The sequence below is a fragment of the Wyeomyia smithii genome, chromosome 1 (assembly GCF_029784165.1).
Source record: "Wyeomyia smithii strain HCP4-BCI-WySm-NY-G18 chromosome 1, ASM2978416v1, whole genome shotgun sequence".
Taxonomy (NCBI): domain Eukaryota; kingdom Metazoa; phylum Arthropoda; class Insecta; order Diptera; family Culicidae; genus Wyeomyia; species Wyeomyia smithii.
This window is the reverse complement of record NC_073694.1, coordinates 206,411,591-206,426,536: the sequence shown is the minus strand read 5'-3', so window position 1 is coordinate 206,426,536 and position 14,946 is coordinate 206,411,591. Positions and strand designations below refer to the sequence as shown.

General features: G+C 35.8%; 1 protein-coding gene across 3 annotated transcripts in view; it reads left to right on the top strand.

The window, feature by feature from the left end:
• LOC129718119 (homeobox protein abdominal-B) overlaps positions 1-14,946 on the top strand; it is a 44,842-nt gene that overhangs the window by 11,156 nt on the left and 18,740 nt on the right. For 2 of the 3 annotated variants that reach the window (XM_055668546.1, XM_055668547.1), the window contains exon 2: positions 4,492-4,533. The exons of the other annotated variant lie outside the window; for it this stretch is intronic. In XM_055668546.1, coding sequence (XP_055524521.1) covers positions 4,492-4,533 — 42 coding nt within the window. The remainder of the gene's footprint in view (positions 1-4,491; positions 4,534-14,946) is intronic. 3 annotated transcript variants of the gene reach the window in all.

Here is a 14,946-nt window from a genome sequence, read left to right as displayed (position 1 = left end):
TGAATTAGTTACTTTGAAGTTCGATTAGTATGGTAGTTTTAATGTTTTTTGACGGAATTGTAAAAAAATATATAAACTCATTGAACACATAAAATGTAAATCTAAAATATTTTCAAGAGCATTACCAAATCTTTTTGATGAGGAAAAGGTGCCTTCCCATTATTGTGATTTTGTGTTTGTGATGACTTACCGATTTAATATATTTTATGTGCTGAGTGTTAATCTCAGCTCCAGGAAAAAGAACATATTAGTTTTCAACTTTTATTCAACTGCAATCCTTGTCAAAAATATCTCATTTAAGTTGCCTTATAACATTTTTTTCAAATCCATAGTTTTTTCTGCAATCCATATCACGATAAGATGAACACTGGATCAAAAAGTTTGTTCGCGCGATGCGATCAAAATACAGTCTTCCAAACTGTATCTAACGAATGATTAATGGATATTTAATTGAATTTGCCACATAGAACCGTCTGTCCGGACTAATTTTAAAAGACTGCGAACAACAGTCCAGCATATGTCTGTGGCATGGCATAAAGTAATATTCTAGTGCAATAAAACACAAATATTATAGAAAGAGTTTTATTAAACTTTTATGCGACCCGTTATGGCTTTCTTCTAATTGCTCTGCTTTTGAATTCGCTTCTTAAGTAGACCTTCCTTATCAATAATTTTCTAAATAACTGGCTAGTAAAGCTTCTCAGTTGCAGGGAAAAGTGGTTTCCATTAGCTTGATTAGCATGCCTTCATGGCGGCGCTAAGGGCCATAAAATATGAAAATATGTTCGTTCTGGCAGCGCAGGAATCCATCGTTAAACCGCTGTGGGATGAAAGAATGGAGAAAGAACCAACCGGAGACTGCGCATGTGGTGAAAGTTCATTATCACCGATCGTTACGTCCACCATTTGCTGCACCATCGCTTGAGGAAATTCAATTCGTTCAAGTAGGAGGGAAACGGGTCGAGTTTTGGTTCTCTGGCGGGCGCATGTGTGAAAACAGCATACGGTATACGAGCGAGAGTGTTCCGTTTAGTGTGTAGTGGTAATAGCATGATGGCCGATTTGGATTTGGGGTGTGGCATAGAAACCGGTTGCCTGTGACGACGATCGCCTTGTACAGTGCGTGAAACGGATAGATGGACGAATGAGAAGACAACGAGAGAATGGTTGAACGTGTTCGTGGACGCTCTTGGTCATGTACCAAGCCGCAGCATAGTTGGGCAAAGTTTATGATAGGGTCGCATGGTTTGTAGGAAGCTTTAGAAATGTATCGGGTAAATGTGTTACTCGCTGCTCATGACATTGTTAGAATAAGTTCGTATTTTCCCTTTACCGAATTTTGATTTCTATTTGCGTTTTACTGTTGTAACGGTAATAGTGATGTCCAATTTGATACTACAATGATGATGCCGCAAATCATGGCAGTAAATCGGCTTCATAATAAAATATTCGAATCTGATTTTTTATTTAGCAAATATGTATTAAAACCAGAGTAGGCAGTGTGACTTTGCACTCGTATCCAAGTGAGTTTTTGAACTTGCTTGCACATTTATTTTCGGTTTGCACTTTGCCCTACTAACAGTGCACTACACTTGAGTTGGATTTGAGTTTGAATCCTGCATAACAACAATTGCATAAAAATCGAATTGCGATGAAATTCGCGCCGCGTCTGCTGCAACAGTTTGTTGCATTGTCCTTTGAAAGCATAAATTCGATCTAAAAACAAAACTCATCGCGTTACATTATCGCCTGCATCGCTGGATACATCGTGCACCGCATGCATTGCACGCATTTAAACTCAATCGATCAGAGTGTGCGGTGCAAAAAAACTCAAACTATCGAGAGGAAGTAGATTCAAGTTGGATTCAAATCTGGAAAAGTGTTACTCAGTTCAACTTTGCACGAGTTCATGCCATCACTGATTAAAACGTTCACTCGCTGTTCTCTGTCGAGCTTGGACAAACGTAAAAGTCGTTAGTGAATTTACTTTCAATCATGGATGAACAACCTTGGTGGAAGCTGCAATAAAGGGAGGGTTAAAACTACTCCATCTGACGTTACGTAAGCTGAAAAGGATCTAACTCATTACGGCCAGAAGCTTTTGAGCTATTCATGCGAACCCTAGCCGGCAAGATATGGAAGTAAAAATGCCTCTGAACGTAGTGTACGTTTGTTGCAACTAGATAGCGCCACTTTCTCGGTGAGCTTAACTAGCTTGAGGAATTACGTACAATTTATTACTAGAAGTTATTTAATGCCTGCCAAGGATTATATATTTTATTTTGCGTTGATTAATGGTGTGCTTTGATCTATTTTGTACGTTCGAATTGTTGTTCTTAGTGAGTTAATTGATAAACGTTAAGCTTCAAACAACTAAATGTATATTGATGATTTGAGCAGTAGTAGCAATAATACAGCTTAGGAGGAGTCACTTCTTCAGCAGCATAAGCCATAATCTTAATTTACATGCCAGCCAATGCTGGTTAACTATATCATACGATTTGAGCTATATAATCGATTTTATGAGTATTGACGACTCCTGGTTCTGCTACTGAACAGAATATGTCTTTACGGAAAATAAATATTTTTCCGTGAGAGCAGAATCAGAATGAAGCCATTAACAGCGGTATTATTCAATAAACAAGTCTCGACTCATTTTTATAATTTGTTAACAATTACCTCCTTCCGTAATGTGGTGTTTGTTGGATGCTTCGGAGAATAGACAGCTGATGGTTGGTCCGAGTTCGGGGACTCTTATAAACGACCGTATGAGAGACAACAATGAAATTTTTATGGTTACGAGCTTTGGTCTTGGGTGTGAGTACGAGTAAAATCGCGACCTGGAAGCGTATGGTTCGGTCTGGGCGACATGCACATAAAAGCTCATAATTTTTATTGTTTTACAAAATGTTTCTACCCAAAACAAAAAAGAGTCAAAGACAGGGCAGGGAAAAAGGAACGATCAGACTAAGATTTTCCCTCAGTCCGAGTTCTCATCACTTTTTCCTACTGTTTACTTGGAGTGTGCGTGGTTATGTGGTGTTAGATCGCATAAAGTCATATAAAAAAGCGTCAGCCAAACAAACCATAAACTTTTTGAAACCCTCGTAAAAGAAGCCATTTACGAGGGGTCGATAGGTGGTGACGGGAGCGTGTGTGATTATCAATTTTTGTTTGATTCAATTTTATTACAACACAAATGGTTGTAAAAATTATGGGAAATTATCATAAAGTACTACCGAGGATATATGACTGCAATTAAGAACTAATTAGGGATGAAATTTATTTTTATTGATTCAACAATTGGCACCTTGTCCTGTTCATTTTAGCAGAGAAATTTCCTCAATATGTTTCACTTTGAGGATTATTGCTGATAGCTGTCATTATCGATACATTGAATTTATTAAAATATGACAAGGAGACGGAGAACTGTGAAACAAAAGATGTAATCTGAAAATTTCTGTCAAATTTATATATCTAATACCCGGTTTTCATTAAAATGCTCCGGTCAGCAGGTTTAGGATTAAAAGTTTCAAAGAAGCTATCATTTGACATTTTAACTAGAGGGTCGTAAATCACACCCATTATTGCTACTCATCTGGAAGTCTGGTCTTTGTGATGGTTTCCGATAATGGCGGCATAGTTCTGAAGGCTTTTGATATTATGTGGGCTTTGGATAGCTTTCGTGAAGCTGCGCTTCTGAAGAAAATTAAGATTTCAATTAATTTCGAAGTTAATTATGAAGTCGTAAAAAATCATTCTGCTTCTTTCATCAGTTGATTAATAATTTGCATGTTCTGACCTGGTAGGAGTTGCAGTTCTTAAACACAGAACTGATGATATTATTACTACTGCGACAAGGGAGGAGAAGAACTGTTCACTGAGAATCTATAGAAGTTTAGGAATGAAAAAAGATGTAGCATTAGTTTCGTTCGATAGAATGTCTACTTAGCATGCTGTAGTTTAGTTGATGTTGTAGGAATTATCATATGTAGTATCATAATTTTAAAGTTGCTGGCATTTATCAAAAAAAAAAAAAATATCACATCATTCCCCACATTCGTTCAATACGATGAGTTTCGGTTTTGGTTTTGGCTGGACGACAGAAATGTTTTCAATCATTACTTAAACAATATATTTGTTTGTTGTTGAAAAAGAAGGTAAAAAATAAGAGAAACGAACATAGAGAGAATATCAATCGAAAACAATATTCCCACAGTTCTGCTGTACGAAAAAGGGCCACTTTTTGCGTGTTTGACTCGTTCTTCCTAAATCGACATAAAACAGCAAAACTACGTAGATGACTTCTCAAGTGGCTTCACATCCCGTTGGGTTCCTTCTTTCTTCACTATTCACATTTCAACCGTTGTCTCTCACCGGAGATAGATAGACGAGGGAGTGGTATTCTGCGCTGCCTTGCTTTTTTTTTATTTATTTTTTATCTGTATTTCTGTTTCTTGACATTGGATTTCTCTTTTCTTCTTCTTCTAGACTATAGAGACAACGGGCAGGAAAAAATGAATATGAAAAGAAGTAAGAAAATTACACATGTGTATCAGATATTTAATTTTTTTTTTATTTTTTGTGTGCTTGGTTATCTTTCGTTCCATTTATACCCTCCCATTTTTGTTGAGTGTACTGTTGCATGGCTTCAGTTTCTTACAGTGACTTGTCTGCGGCGGAGACAGCGCTTTCGTGTGTATAGTACTGATATGTTTGCTATCTCTTTCTATATATATCTTTCCTGCTACGAGTAATAAGCTCACGCTTTTCCTGAAGTCAAGTGAAACCCCCGTCGGTTTTTCGTTTGTTGTTTTTTTTAATGAGAATTTATGTGGCAGCTTTAAATAGAATGTTTAATTTAGATCTTTCACTTTTTAATATATAACGCCCGAAAAGCGGCACTTTTTAGAATAGAAGATTCAGTGCGTCTTGAACTGTCCTACAGATCAGACGTTTTTTCGGTTGCTTGTGGACTGGTCTTTGACTGCCTATAGCTTCAAAGTTTGTGTTTTGTCAGTGTGTCTTTTAAAGATTACCTGAAAGTTATTTCCCATCAGTCTTTCTCAAGACTACCTACTTTTGAATTTAACATTTGTTTTAACTTTTTTCGTATCACCTGAAATGGCTGGACGGAAAAAGAAACCTCGCATCGCTGCGGGGAGGAAAAGAGAGGCATCTCTTTCTGACACATCGAGTGTCTGTAGTGACAATCCTTTTGATATTTTGCCTGAGCAAGAAGCTGGTGAAATGGAAGTTACCAATAATGAAACTATACAAAATATAAAATCTTTAAAAAAGGAGAAAGTTCCACCTATTGTGGTAACTATTTCTTCTGAATTTAATATATTCAAAAAGGAACTTTCAACGTTTGTTTCTGACGTTAAAGTTACCTATCAAATTGGCCGTAGAGGTGAATGCCGCTTATTAGCCGACTCAGTAAAGGGTCGTGATCGTCTTGTTCAGTATTTAACTGACAAATGTACAAATTTTTTACATATGACACCAAGAACGCCAAGCCGTTCAAGGTTGTTTTGAAAGGTCTCACCAACGATCAAACCGTTGATGAGATCAAACTTACTTTAACAGAATTACTTGGCATAGCCCCTACCCAAGTAATTCTAATGAAACAAAAATCACGAGGCGAAAACAGTCAGAGAACTGGAATTTCCCTTGTTAACTATTTAATTCATTTTAACCGCAATGAGGTTAACAACTTAAATTTTTTTGAAAAAGCACATGCTTTGTATAATGTGCGTGTAAAGTGGGAAATTTATAGGAAGTATGGCGGAGGTGAAAAGCATATCACCCAATGCCGTACTTGCCAACGTTATGGCCATGGTTCTAAATTCTGTAACATGGACCAAAAATGTCTTAATTGTGGAGACTCTTCTCACAAAAAGGACACATGTCCTGTGAAAGAGAGTAAAAATTTTCGCTGTGCGAATTGTAACGGCAACCATATGTCAAATTTTTATCAATGCCCAGTCCGTTTAGCAATTGTTAAGGCAAGGCAAGGTAAACAAATTTCAATTTCTCAAATAAAACCAACTTCAAAACAAAATTCTCCAAGCGTACCAGTGACGCATAGTTTACCTACTCCTTTGCACACCCGTTTAACTTATGCACAGGTTACAGGTAGTTCGAACATTATACCGCCTAGTGTTGGTAGTTCGAAAATAACCGTTAATATGGGTAAGCAAAACACGCTAGAAAATAATTGTACACCTATCACTCCAGCTAATATTGCTACCGAAAATATTTTTTCTAATGTCAACTGCCTGGGGCCTATTACGGCAGGTAAACTTTCTTTTTTGCAACAGGCAATGTTCGATCTTATGAACGCCATGTTGCAGGCAAAATCAATGTTTGAAGCTATTCAAATAGGCACAAATTTTACTATTAAAATTGTTTCTAATTTAAAATTTAGCAATGATTTTAAATAAAACAATTAAAATATTAAATTGGAATGCTCGCTCATTGAAGGCCAATGAGAATGAGCTTTTTAATTTTTTAACAGTAAATAATGTGCATATTGCAATTATTACTGAAACATTTTTGAAACCTAACATAAAATTAAAATATGATCCCAATTACGTGGTTCATAGATATGATAGGATTCAGGGTTCCGGCGGTGGAGTTGCAATTATTATTCATCGCCGAATTAAACATCGTGCTCTTCCCCATCTTGAGACGAAAGTTATTGAAACTTTGGGAATTGAAGTTCAAACTGAGCTTGGGATTTTATTTATTGCCGCAGCATATTTACCATTTCAATGCACACGCGAGCTCAAAAATTATTTTAAAGGTGATTTACAAAAACTCACCAGAAATCGTTCGAAATTTTTCATAATCGGCGATTTTAACGCTAAACATCGTTCATGGAATAATTCTCAAAGTAATTCCAATGGCAAAATTTTATTCAATGATTGTTCTTCAGGATACTATTCTATTTTGTCTCCGAATAGTCCCACATGCTTTTCTTCTTTAAGAAACCCTTCAACAATTGATTTGGTGCTAACAGATCAAAGTCATGTATGTAGTGATTTGATCACACATGCTGACTTTGATTCTGACCATCTTCCAATAACTTTTTCTTTATCACATGAATCAGTTTTAAACCCTATGAGCTCTGTTTTTAATTATAACAAGGCTAATTGGGAAAGATACAAAACTCATATTGAGAGAAATTTCAATAATGAGCTTGATTTGCAAAACGAAGTGAATATTGATTCCGCTTTGGAAGCATTAAAATGTGCAATTGTTGATGCCAGGAATTATTCTGTTCCAAAGGCTCAAGTGAAATTTGATTCATCAATAATTGACGAAAATCTTCAACTTCTAATTCGTTTGAAAAATGTCCGCAGACGTCAATATCAACGTTCTCGTGACCCTGTTTTTAAAACTATTTATAAAGATTTACAGAAAGAGATTAAGCATAGATTTACTCTTCTGAGAAATCAAAATTTTGAGACTAAAGTTGAAAAATTGAAACCATATTCAAAACCATTTTGGAAGCTGTCGAAGATTCTTAAGAAACCTTCAAAGCCTATTCCAGTTTTAAAAGATGGTGAACGTTTTCTTGTATCCAATGAACAAAAGGCTCAAAGACTTGCTCAGCAGTTTGAGAGTGTTCATAACTCAAATTTGAATTTTGTGAGTCCAATTGAAAATGGAGTCACACGTCAATTTGATTTAATTTCTTCCCAGAATTTTTTACCTGCAGAAATAATTGAAACTAACTTGAATGAGATTAAATCAATTATTAAAAATTTCAAAAATATGAAAGCACCTGGTGACGATGGAATCTTTAATATACTTATCAAACATCTCCCTGAGAGCACAATAGAATTTTTAGTGAAAATTTTCAATTGCTGCTTCAAAATTGCATATTTTCCCAAATTATGGAAAAATGCAAAAATTACTCCCATTTTAAAACCGGATAAGAACCCAGCTGAAGTTTCAAGTTATCGACCAATCAGTTTGCTTTCTTCAATAAGTAAACTGTTTGAGAGAATTATTCTTAACAGAATGATGTCACACATCAACGAAAATTCAATTTTTGCAAATGAACAGTTTGGATTTCGCCATGGGCATTCCACAACTCATCAATTGCTCAGAGTTACAAATATGATACGAGCTAACAAATCTGAAGGTTATTCCACTGGAGCTGCTCTTTTAGACATAGAAAAAGCATTCGACAGTGTTTGGCATAAAGGTTTGATTGCGAAATTGCAAACTTTTAATTTTCCAATTTTCCTAATCAAAATTTTAAAAAATTATCTTACTGATCGAACTCTGCAGGTTGTCTATCAGAATTCAAAATCTGATAGATTTCCTGTCAGAGCAGGTGTACCTCAAGGTTCAGTCTTGGGTCCAGTCCTGTACAACATATTCACTTCAGATCTTCCTGATTTGCCTCCAGGATGCACAAAGTCATTGTTCTGCGATGACACAAGCATTTCCGTAAAAGGAAAAAGCCTTCGTGTCATATGCAGTCGATTGCAGAAAAGTTTAGATATTTTTTCTTCCTACTTGCAAAAGTGGAAAATCTCTCCCAATGCTTCTAAAACTCAAATGATAATTTTTCCGCATAAGCCTAGGGCTTCTTTCCTCAAGCCAAACAATAATCACGTTGTCAAGATGAATGGGGTTATTTTAAGTTGGTCCGACAAGGTTAAGTACTTGGGACTAATTTATGATAAAAAACTTATTTTCAAAGAGCACATTGAGAGTATACAAGCCAAGTGCATCAAATATACGAGATGTTTATATCCTCTCATTAACAGGAATTCTAAACTTTGTTTAAAGAACAAACTTTTGATTTACAAACAAATTTTTAGACCAGCAATGCTTTATGCTGTACCGATCTGGTCAAGTTGCTGTTCAACAAGGAAGAAAACGCTCCAAAGGATTCAGAATAAAATTCTGAAAATGATTTTGAAGCGTCCTCCTTGGTTTGGTTCACTCGAATTACATAGACTTACTGGTGTTGAACCATTAGAAGCTATGTCAAATAAAATTATTAACAATTTTCGACAAAAATCGTTGCAATCCTCAATTGCTACGATAAGCTCTCTTTATAGCCAATAAGTTAGCAATTAAGTTAGTTGTAAGTTTACTTCCCCTTTTCTGACAAGTAGGTTTAAATCCCTACGAATGATAAGTCCTAATTGCGAAAGCAAACAAATCCTAACAATTAAAATTACAAATTTCTAACAGTGTTGAGAAGTCACCATTTGTGATTGGACACACATACTCATTATTTACTAATATTTATCATAAATACTTAAGCTACTAACAAATCCCCCCTTAAAAAAAAAAAAAAAAGAATAGAAGATTCTATTATGTTATTAAAATTTGGGTTTGTTTCCTTCCCGTACTAAAATACTGATGATTTTCGATAGGAGTAAAAATTAAAGTAAATAATAGAAAAAGAATGCTTTTTTGAAATATTCCTATTGTGTTAACTAGATTCTCAACGAGATGGCTTAAAACAAAGGATTGCATAATGTGCACACATACATTTATTCTGCTTTTAAAGAAACGCAACCGTCGTTATTTGAATATGTGACAGTTTTGAATAACAAGTAATTCAGTTTCAATGCATCTTGCTCTCTGTTTATTAGAACAACAACAACCAATAATAACAAATAAGATGTTTGGCGAAAGATCCTCAATTACTTTGATAAACGCCTCTAATACTCAGTATTTTTTAACAAACTGCCGGTAAACATCGAGTAATATGATAATTTGTTATTATACGATCCATGAGATGTAAAAAATACAGCGATTTAACAGACATATCATGAAATTGACACGTTTCATTTTCAACATTTACCTAGTATATGTTATCGGTTTATTAGTTTTTATTTCTTTGCAATTTTATTTCAATTGCAGTGGAACATTTTCGGATGGGTTTCATGCGCACTCAGTTGTTATAATACCTCTGCGGAAGGGCCAAAGGGCGATTTGAATCTCTACACTTTCTGAAATGCTCAATTTTGGGTGTGTATAAGAAGTGTAGTTAACTCCGTTGTTACAAGCCAAATATCTTGACCGACGTAAAAGAATCGGTCTTTCCTCTTGAAACAACGCATAAAGGTTTCATCACGTCATTGAGATCTAAGCGCGGTGTTCCAAATGTATATGAATGTTTGTATTATTCGCTGCTGGCATCATTTTCTACAAATGAGGGGAGCGCTTTACGTGCCAGAGCGAAGCGTATAATGAAAATTTGGTTTTCAACTTACGTTTTCATCCATTAGAAGTAATAAATAAGAAAAATTGTACAACGAAATGAAACATTGTGACAATAACACTTAAACACTTAAACACACACACTTAAAATTTAATGCCGGGTCTCGGTATTTTTTGCCGAGAACGGCACCATTGAGTGCTCGGTTAAAAAAATAATGACCACCGTCACATTTTTTCGTAAATCTCGAATCACCTAACTGAAATTTCGGCACAAAATATTCGTAATCTCGATAGTGATAGCTCGATAATATTTTGTGCCGAAATTTCAGTTAGGTTGTGACAGCTGTCATTACTTTTTAACCCGAGCACTCAGTGGTGCCGTTCTCGGCAAAAATTACTGAGATCCGGTAATTAATTTGAAGTGTGTATATTAGCTAACAAGTATAAACAATACTAAAATAGAATATGATAATAGAACCTAAAGTTGAATGTTATGCGATGGTGCTCATTGAGTGAGTTGCAAGCTCACATTCAACCTGCGGAGTTGTATTTTTTGATATTTATATAACATTCAATATTTTCAGTTCATTCGTTTGCAATCTTTTTAACTGCATCCACCGATTCTAAGAAAAGTAATATGATATAACTTGATTTTGTTTGGTTGAAATCGTGTTGAAATTAGTTACATTTCTAGTGTGTCATATCATACAATTCTAGAATATTATTTTCTACGGACTTCCAGGATACTATTATGGAACTTATTTTTTGCATTATGACAATTGTACAGTATAGATAAGGTTTGACTGCATATGTATAACTTTCAAGAACTATAAACACTCATTGTTTACTGTCGATGTTTCTTGTTTGGGTTAGCACATAAACTTCTGCATAATGTCCATTGAACCTTGTTGATTAGAAAAAACAGAAACATCAACATTCAATAATTAAAGAAATGATGTTTCCTCGGCTCAAATCGCTCTGGTATGAAAAATAGGTATTGCGTCCAATATTCACTCAATCCGACAGCAATTGATTTTTACTGCCGAGTTTTATTATTCCTTTGGCTACCGTCGTTACCAAAGCAGAAGAGAAAGATATCCAGCGACGAGAATAATCACAGAAGCAAACAATCTGATGACGGAAAAACTCGCTTGTGACGTTACGTGCTTAAAAACCTGATCCCCAAGCCTCATTATCAAGACCAATGTCACAGTCAATCGAAAATTTAATAACCGATCATTTATCATTGAGGACGCCGTCCCCTCATGTCGTGTAAAAAAACTGATCGACGGCTGTCGTAAATTAAAGACAAGAGCACCGAAAAAACTTATACGCCAAAAAGCTATAAAGTTGATTTTCTGTCTCCCACCTTTAAGCCTGTATTGAAAGAAGTGTAGGTTTCTTGGTGTTACATATTGAATTTTTTAAGTTTGGAGCCCAGTACCTTTTCAGTGGCAGCATATTTTCTTCTCAGGTAAAGTTCTTGAAACCAGCTTTATGTAATATTCTAATTAGTCAAATTAATGTTCTAAAGGCGGCTATGCACATTTTAATTATTCTCCTGCAAATGCATTATTACTTTTAATGAATGATTATTTTTATAAGGTAATTGAGTAACCAAAGATAAGCTTTTAGCGATAACCAAAATGTGATCTTTCTAAGGTAAATGAATTCATTCCCCGCTTTTATTTATTATCATCACAGCATAAAGCTCTACGATAACATGCTTTCATTTTCTTTTCATCATCTGTCTAATTACATGGTACAATATTTTGTCCTGCTAGGCTTACATCTGCCGAGTGCGGCTGACAGTAATAAATTTGATATGCGACAGGCAGCGATGGCAGCAAGATCTTCGGAAAAGGCCTGGTGCATGTTAATGATGATGTTTCCTTTCGATAGAAACATACTTCAGGTAACAAGGAGCAGTGGAAGCAGATGACCTGATTCGGATGCCTTTCTTTTCGGCCATGCTGTTTGTTTGTTGCTGTACAGGGATATTCATAAAAACTCTTCGAGTGCAGAGAAATGGGATCATGTTTCTCCCAGCTTTGAAGCCTCAAGTCGTAAATTATCCCGGAATGGCTTGATTCTCTACGTCTTCCGATGCTGGACTGTACAAAACTTGGAAACGAGATTCCATTTGCATTGGCCGCGATTCGTTCTGCGTTTCTATGGAATCACATTTCCATATCGGTGATCTGAATTCGACCCGGCGGAAACTCGTTTTAAACGTCGAACATTCCACCAGCACACGTACCGTCGTCTGCTGTGCTCTGTTGGATTCTTATTTGGTAGCAAAATGTTCGCCTTCACTGCGAATGTGGCTCCATGTAATGATGTTAGGAATGAGACGCAGTCTTTACAGAACACAATCCCATCCTTCTAAGTTGCTATTTCAATTGTGATTAGGCATATGCGGCTGATTCTTATTACGTAACTTTTACCAGGTTGGTGTGTATATCGTTCCGATACACAAATGTATGGTATGTTTGGAGTATCACCATACCGAATGGAGACGCATGATAATCTTTCTTCTAATGACAAGTATAGCATTCAACATTGGTTTCGTTGTGACCCAGCACTTTCCAATCAATGCTTTCTGGTTTCAACGGAGATGAGATTAACTCTTGGCTTCTGCTATGCAGCATCATGGGATGGATCCATTTAGATTTGTATAATAAATTCAGATTACAGTTCGTTCACCCTCACACACAAAACTGGTTGCCTGGCTACCATTTTGCTTTCCTCCTTGGATTGCGCTGACCGGTTTCAGTGGTTCTGATGGATCTGGAGCAGTTTTGTGTGGGGAAGGCAAACAAACAAAGGGTACTGTTCAAGTAAAATCTAATCCGATTATAGCATTTTCGTTGGTTCAATAATGTCGCAGCAGGCGTTGTGATGAAACTTTTTTTTTCCTTTATTGTCCAATGTTACAGGGGAGGGTGAATCTGGTAGGAAATAGGGCGCTCAGGCTGACGCTGTCGTTTCTGACTGAAAAATTGAATGTATGATGTTATGTCGTTGCCAAACTGGAAAGACTAATATTTGTTTCCAAGAGTTATTGAATCGGATTCAAACAAACATTGCAAAGCACGTTCTGCTTCTTTAGAATTCATTGCTTGAAAGGAAGGGCAATTGCTTTAGTTTATGTTCATTTTTAAACGAAATAAGTTGACAAATTTTTCATGTGTCGCACATTTTAGACCCCTCTTGAAGGAATTTGAAATTTGATTGGTAGGTACCATAATAAAGATTTGACGAAATCGCGCGATAGTATAGTTTTTACTCGTGCCCATGTGATTCGCTATAAAAAAAATAAACATGCCTTCACTTTTCAAACTGAATGCAGATAGTTCAAGGTTCTTGGGTATATATAGACTTGCACTAAACCGCAAACTCATTTGAAAACGCACATTACACAGAACTTCAATCTTCAAACCGTCTAGCCGTGCGTTGAATGAAGGAAAGGAAATGAGAGCGCCGATGGAATATTTACACTTCTCGCTAGTTTTACGACTGAAAATTATTTGAAGTCATGTTGCACAGTTAACTTTAATAATACTCACGTGGTTTCCTGTATACAGAATAATGCATCGTTGCACGTTTAACGTATCTGAAGTGAAGTTCTGACAAGCAAGTGATAATATTGCCGAAACAATAATTGATTGGAAGCAAAATCAACAATAATATGATGGTGAATCAAGTTATACTCAAAAACTCTCTCGCTTTGAACTTGAAATTTGAAATATAAAAACATTAGTGATATAAAAATTCAAATTTTAGTGAGGTCGAACCCACAACTGTGAGGTCCCGTTCGGACGATCGTCTAGAATATAATCTCTGGTTCTCCCAGTTGGCCTCGAGGCATTGTGTTGGTCAACCAAGCCAGTTGTGGCATGTTTGAATTCTGAATACAAAAAAAAGCATAAGCCACATCTGTTCTCTAGTTCACAATAAAAAAAGAATAACCATATACGATCAGACTGTGATTGAGGCGACCGAGAGATATAGTACATGATCAGTTAACTCAATTATGTATTAGTGGTTAGTAAAAAAGCTGAAAAAGCTACAACAAAGTAAATCGCAGCATAGAATTATATTTTTTATGTATTTGGGTAAACTCAATCTTCACTAAATTTGTAGTTGCAATTGACTCGATGTCTACGATCGAATTTGAAAATTGAGACGAGAAAAAAACTTGTATAACAATGAACACACACACATAGGATAAGAGTGATTCCAAAACGCTATATGTACATATCTCACAGTTTATTCACTTAAAATCATGGGAACATTCACTCGAAAAGCAAGAATTATCAACTGGCGTCTCGCAAGGATACTGAAGCAATAAAGGAGGTTTTTTTTTCGAAATTTAAAAACTTTTGCGATGAAAGTGACCTTGATGTAATAGAAGGGTTTTCTACCAATTAGTAAATGAATGGTAAACTTGTTAAATTCTTAAAGCGTTTTTTTATAAAAAAGTGGACACTTGATTGATTGTTCTAAAAGTTCAAGTGGAAATGATACTTGTGTCGTTCAGTAAGTCCCAGACTGCGGTGATAAAACTACCTCGTTGATTTACTCAGTTTGAAAATTTAACAATACAATACTTGAAACAAAAATACTCATATATAAGCTCTAGAGTATATTTACTTCCACTCGGTTTTGTTTATTTTCATTATTTTTCCCTTACCGCACGATCCACTAACTCCCGTACACTGTGAACGTTGAATGACACACGAA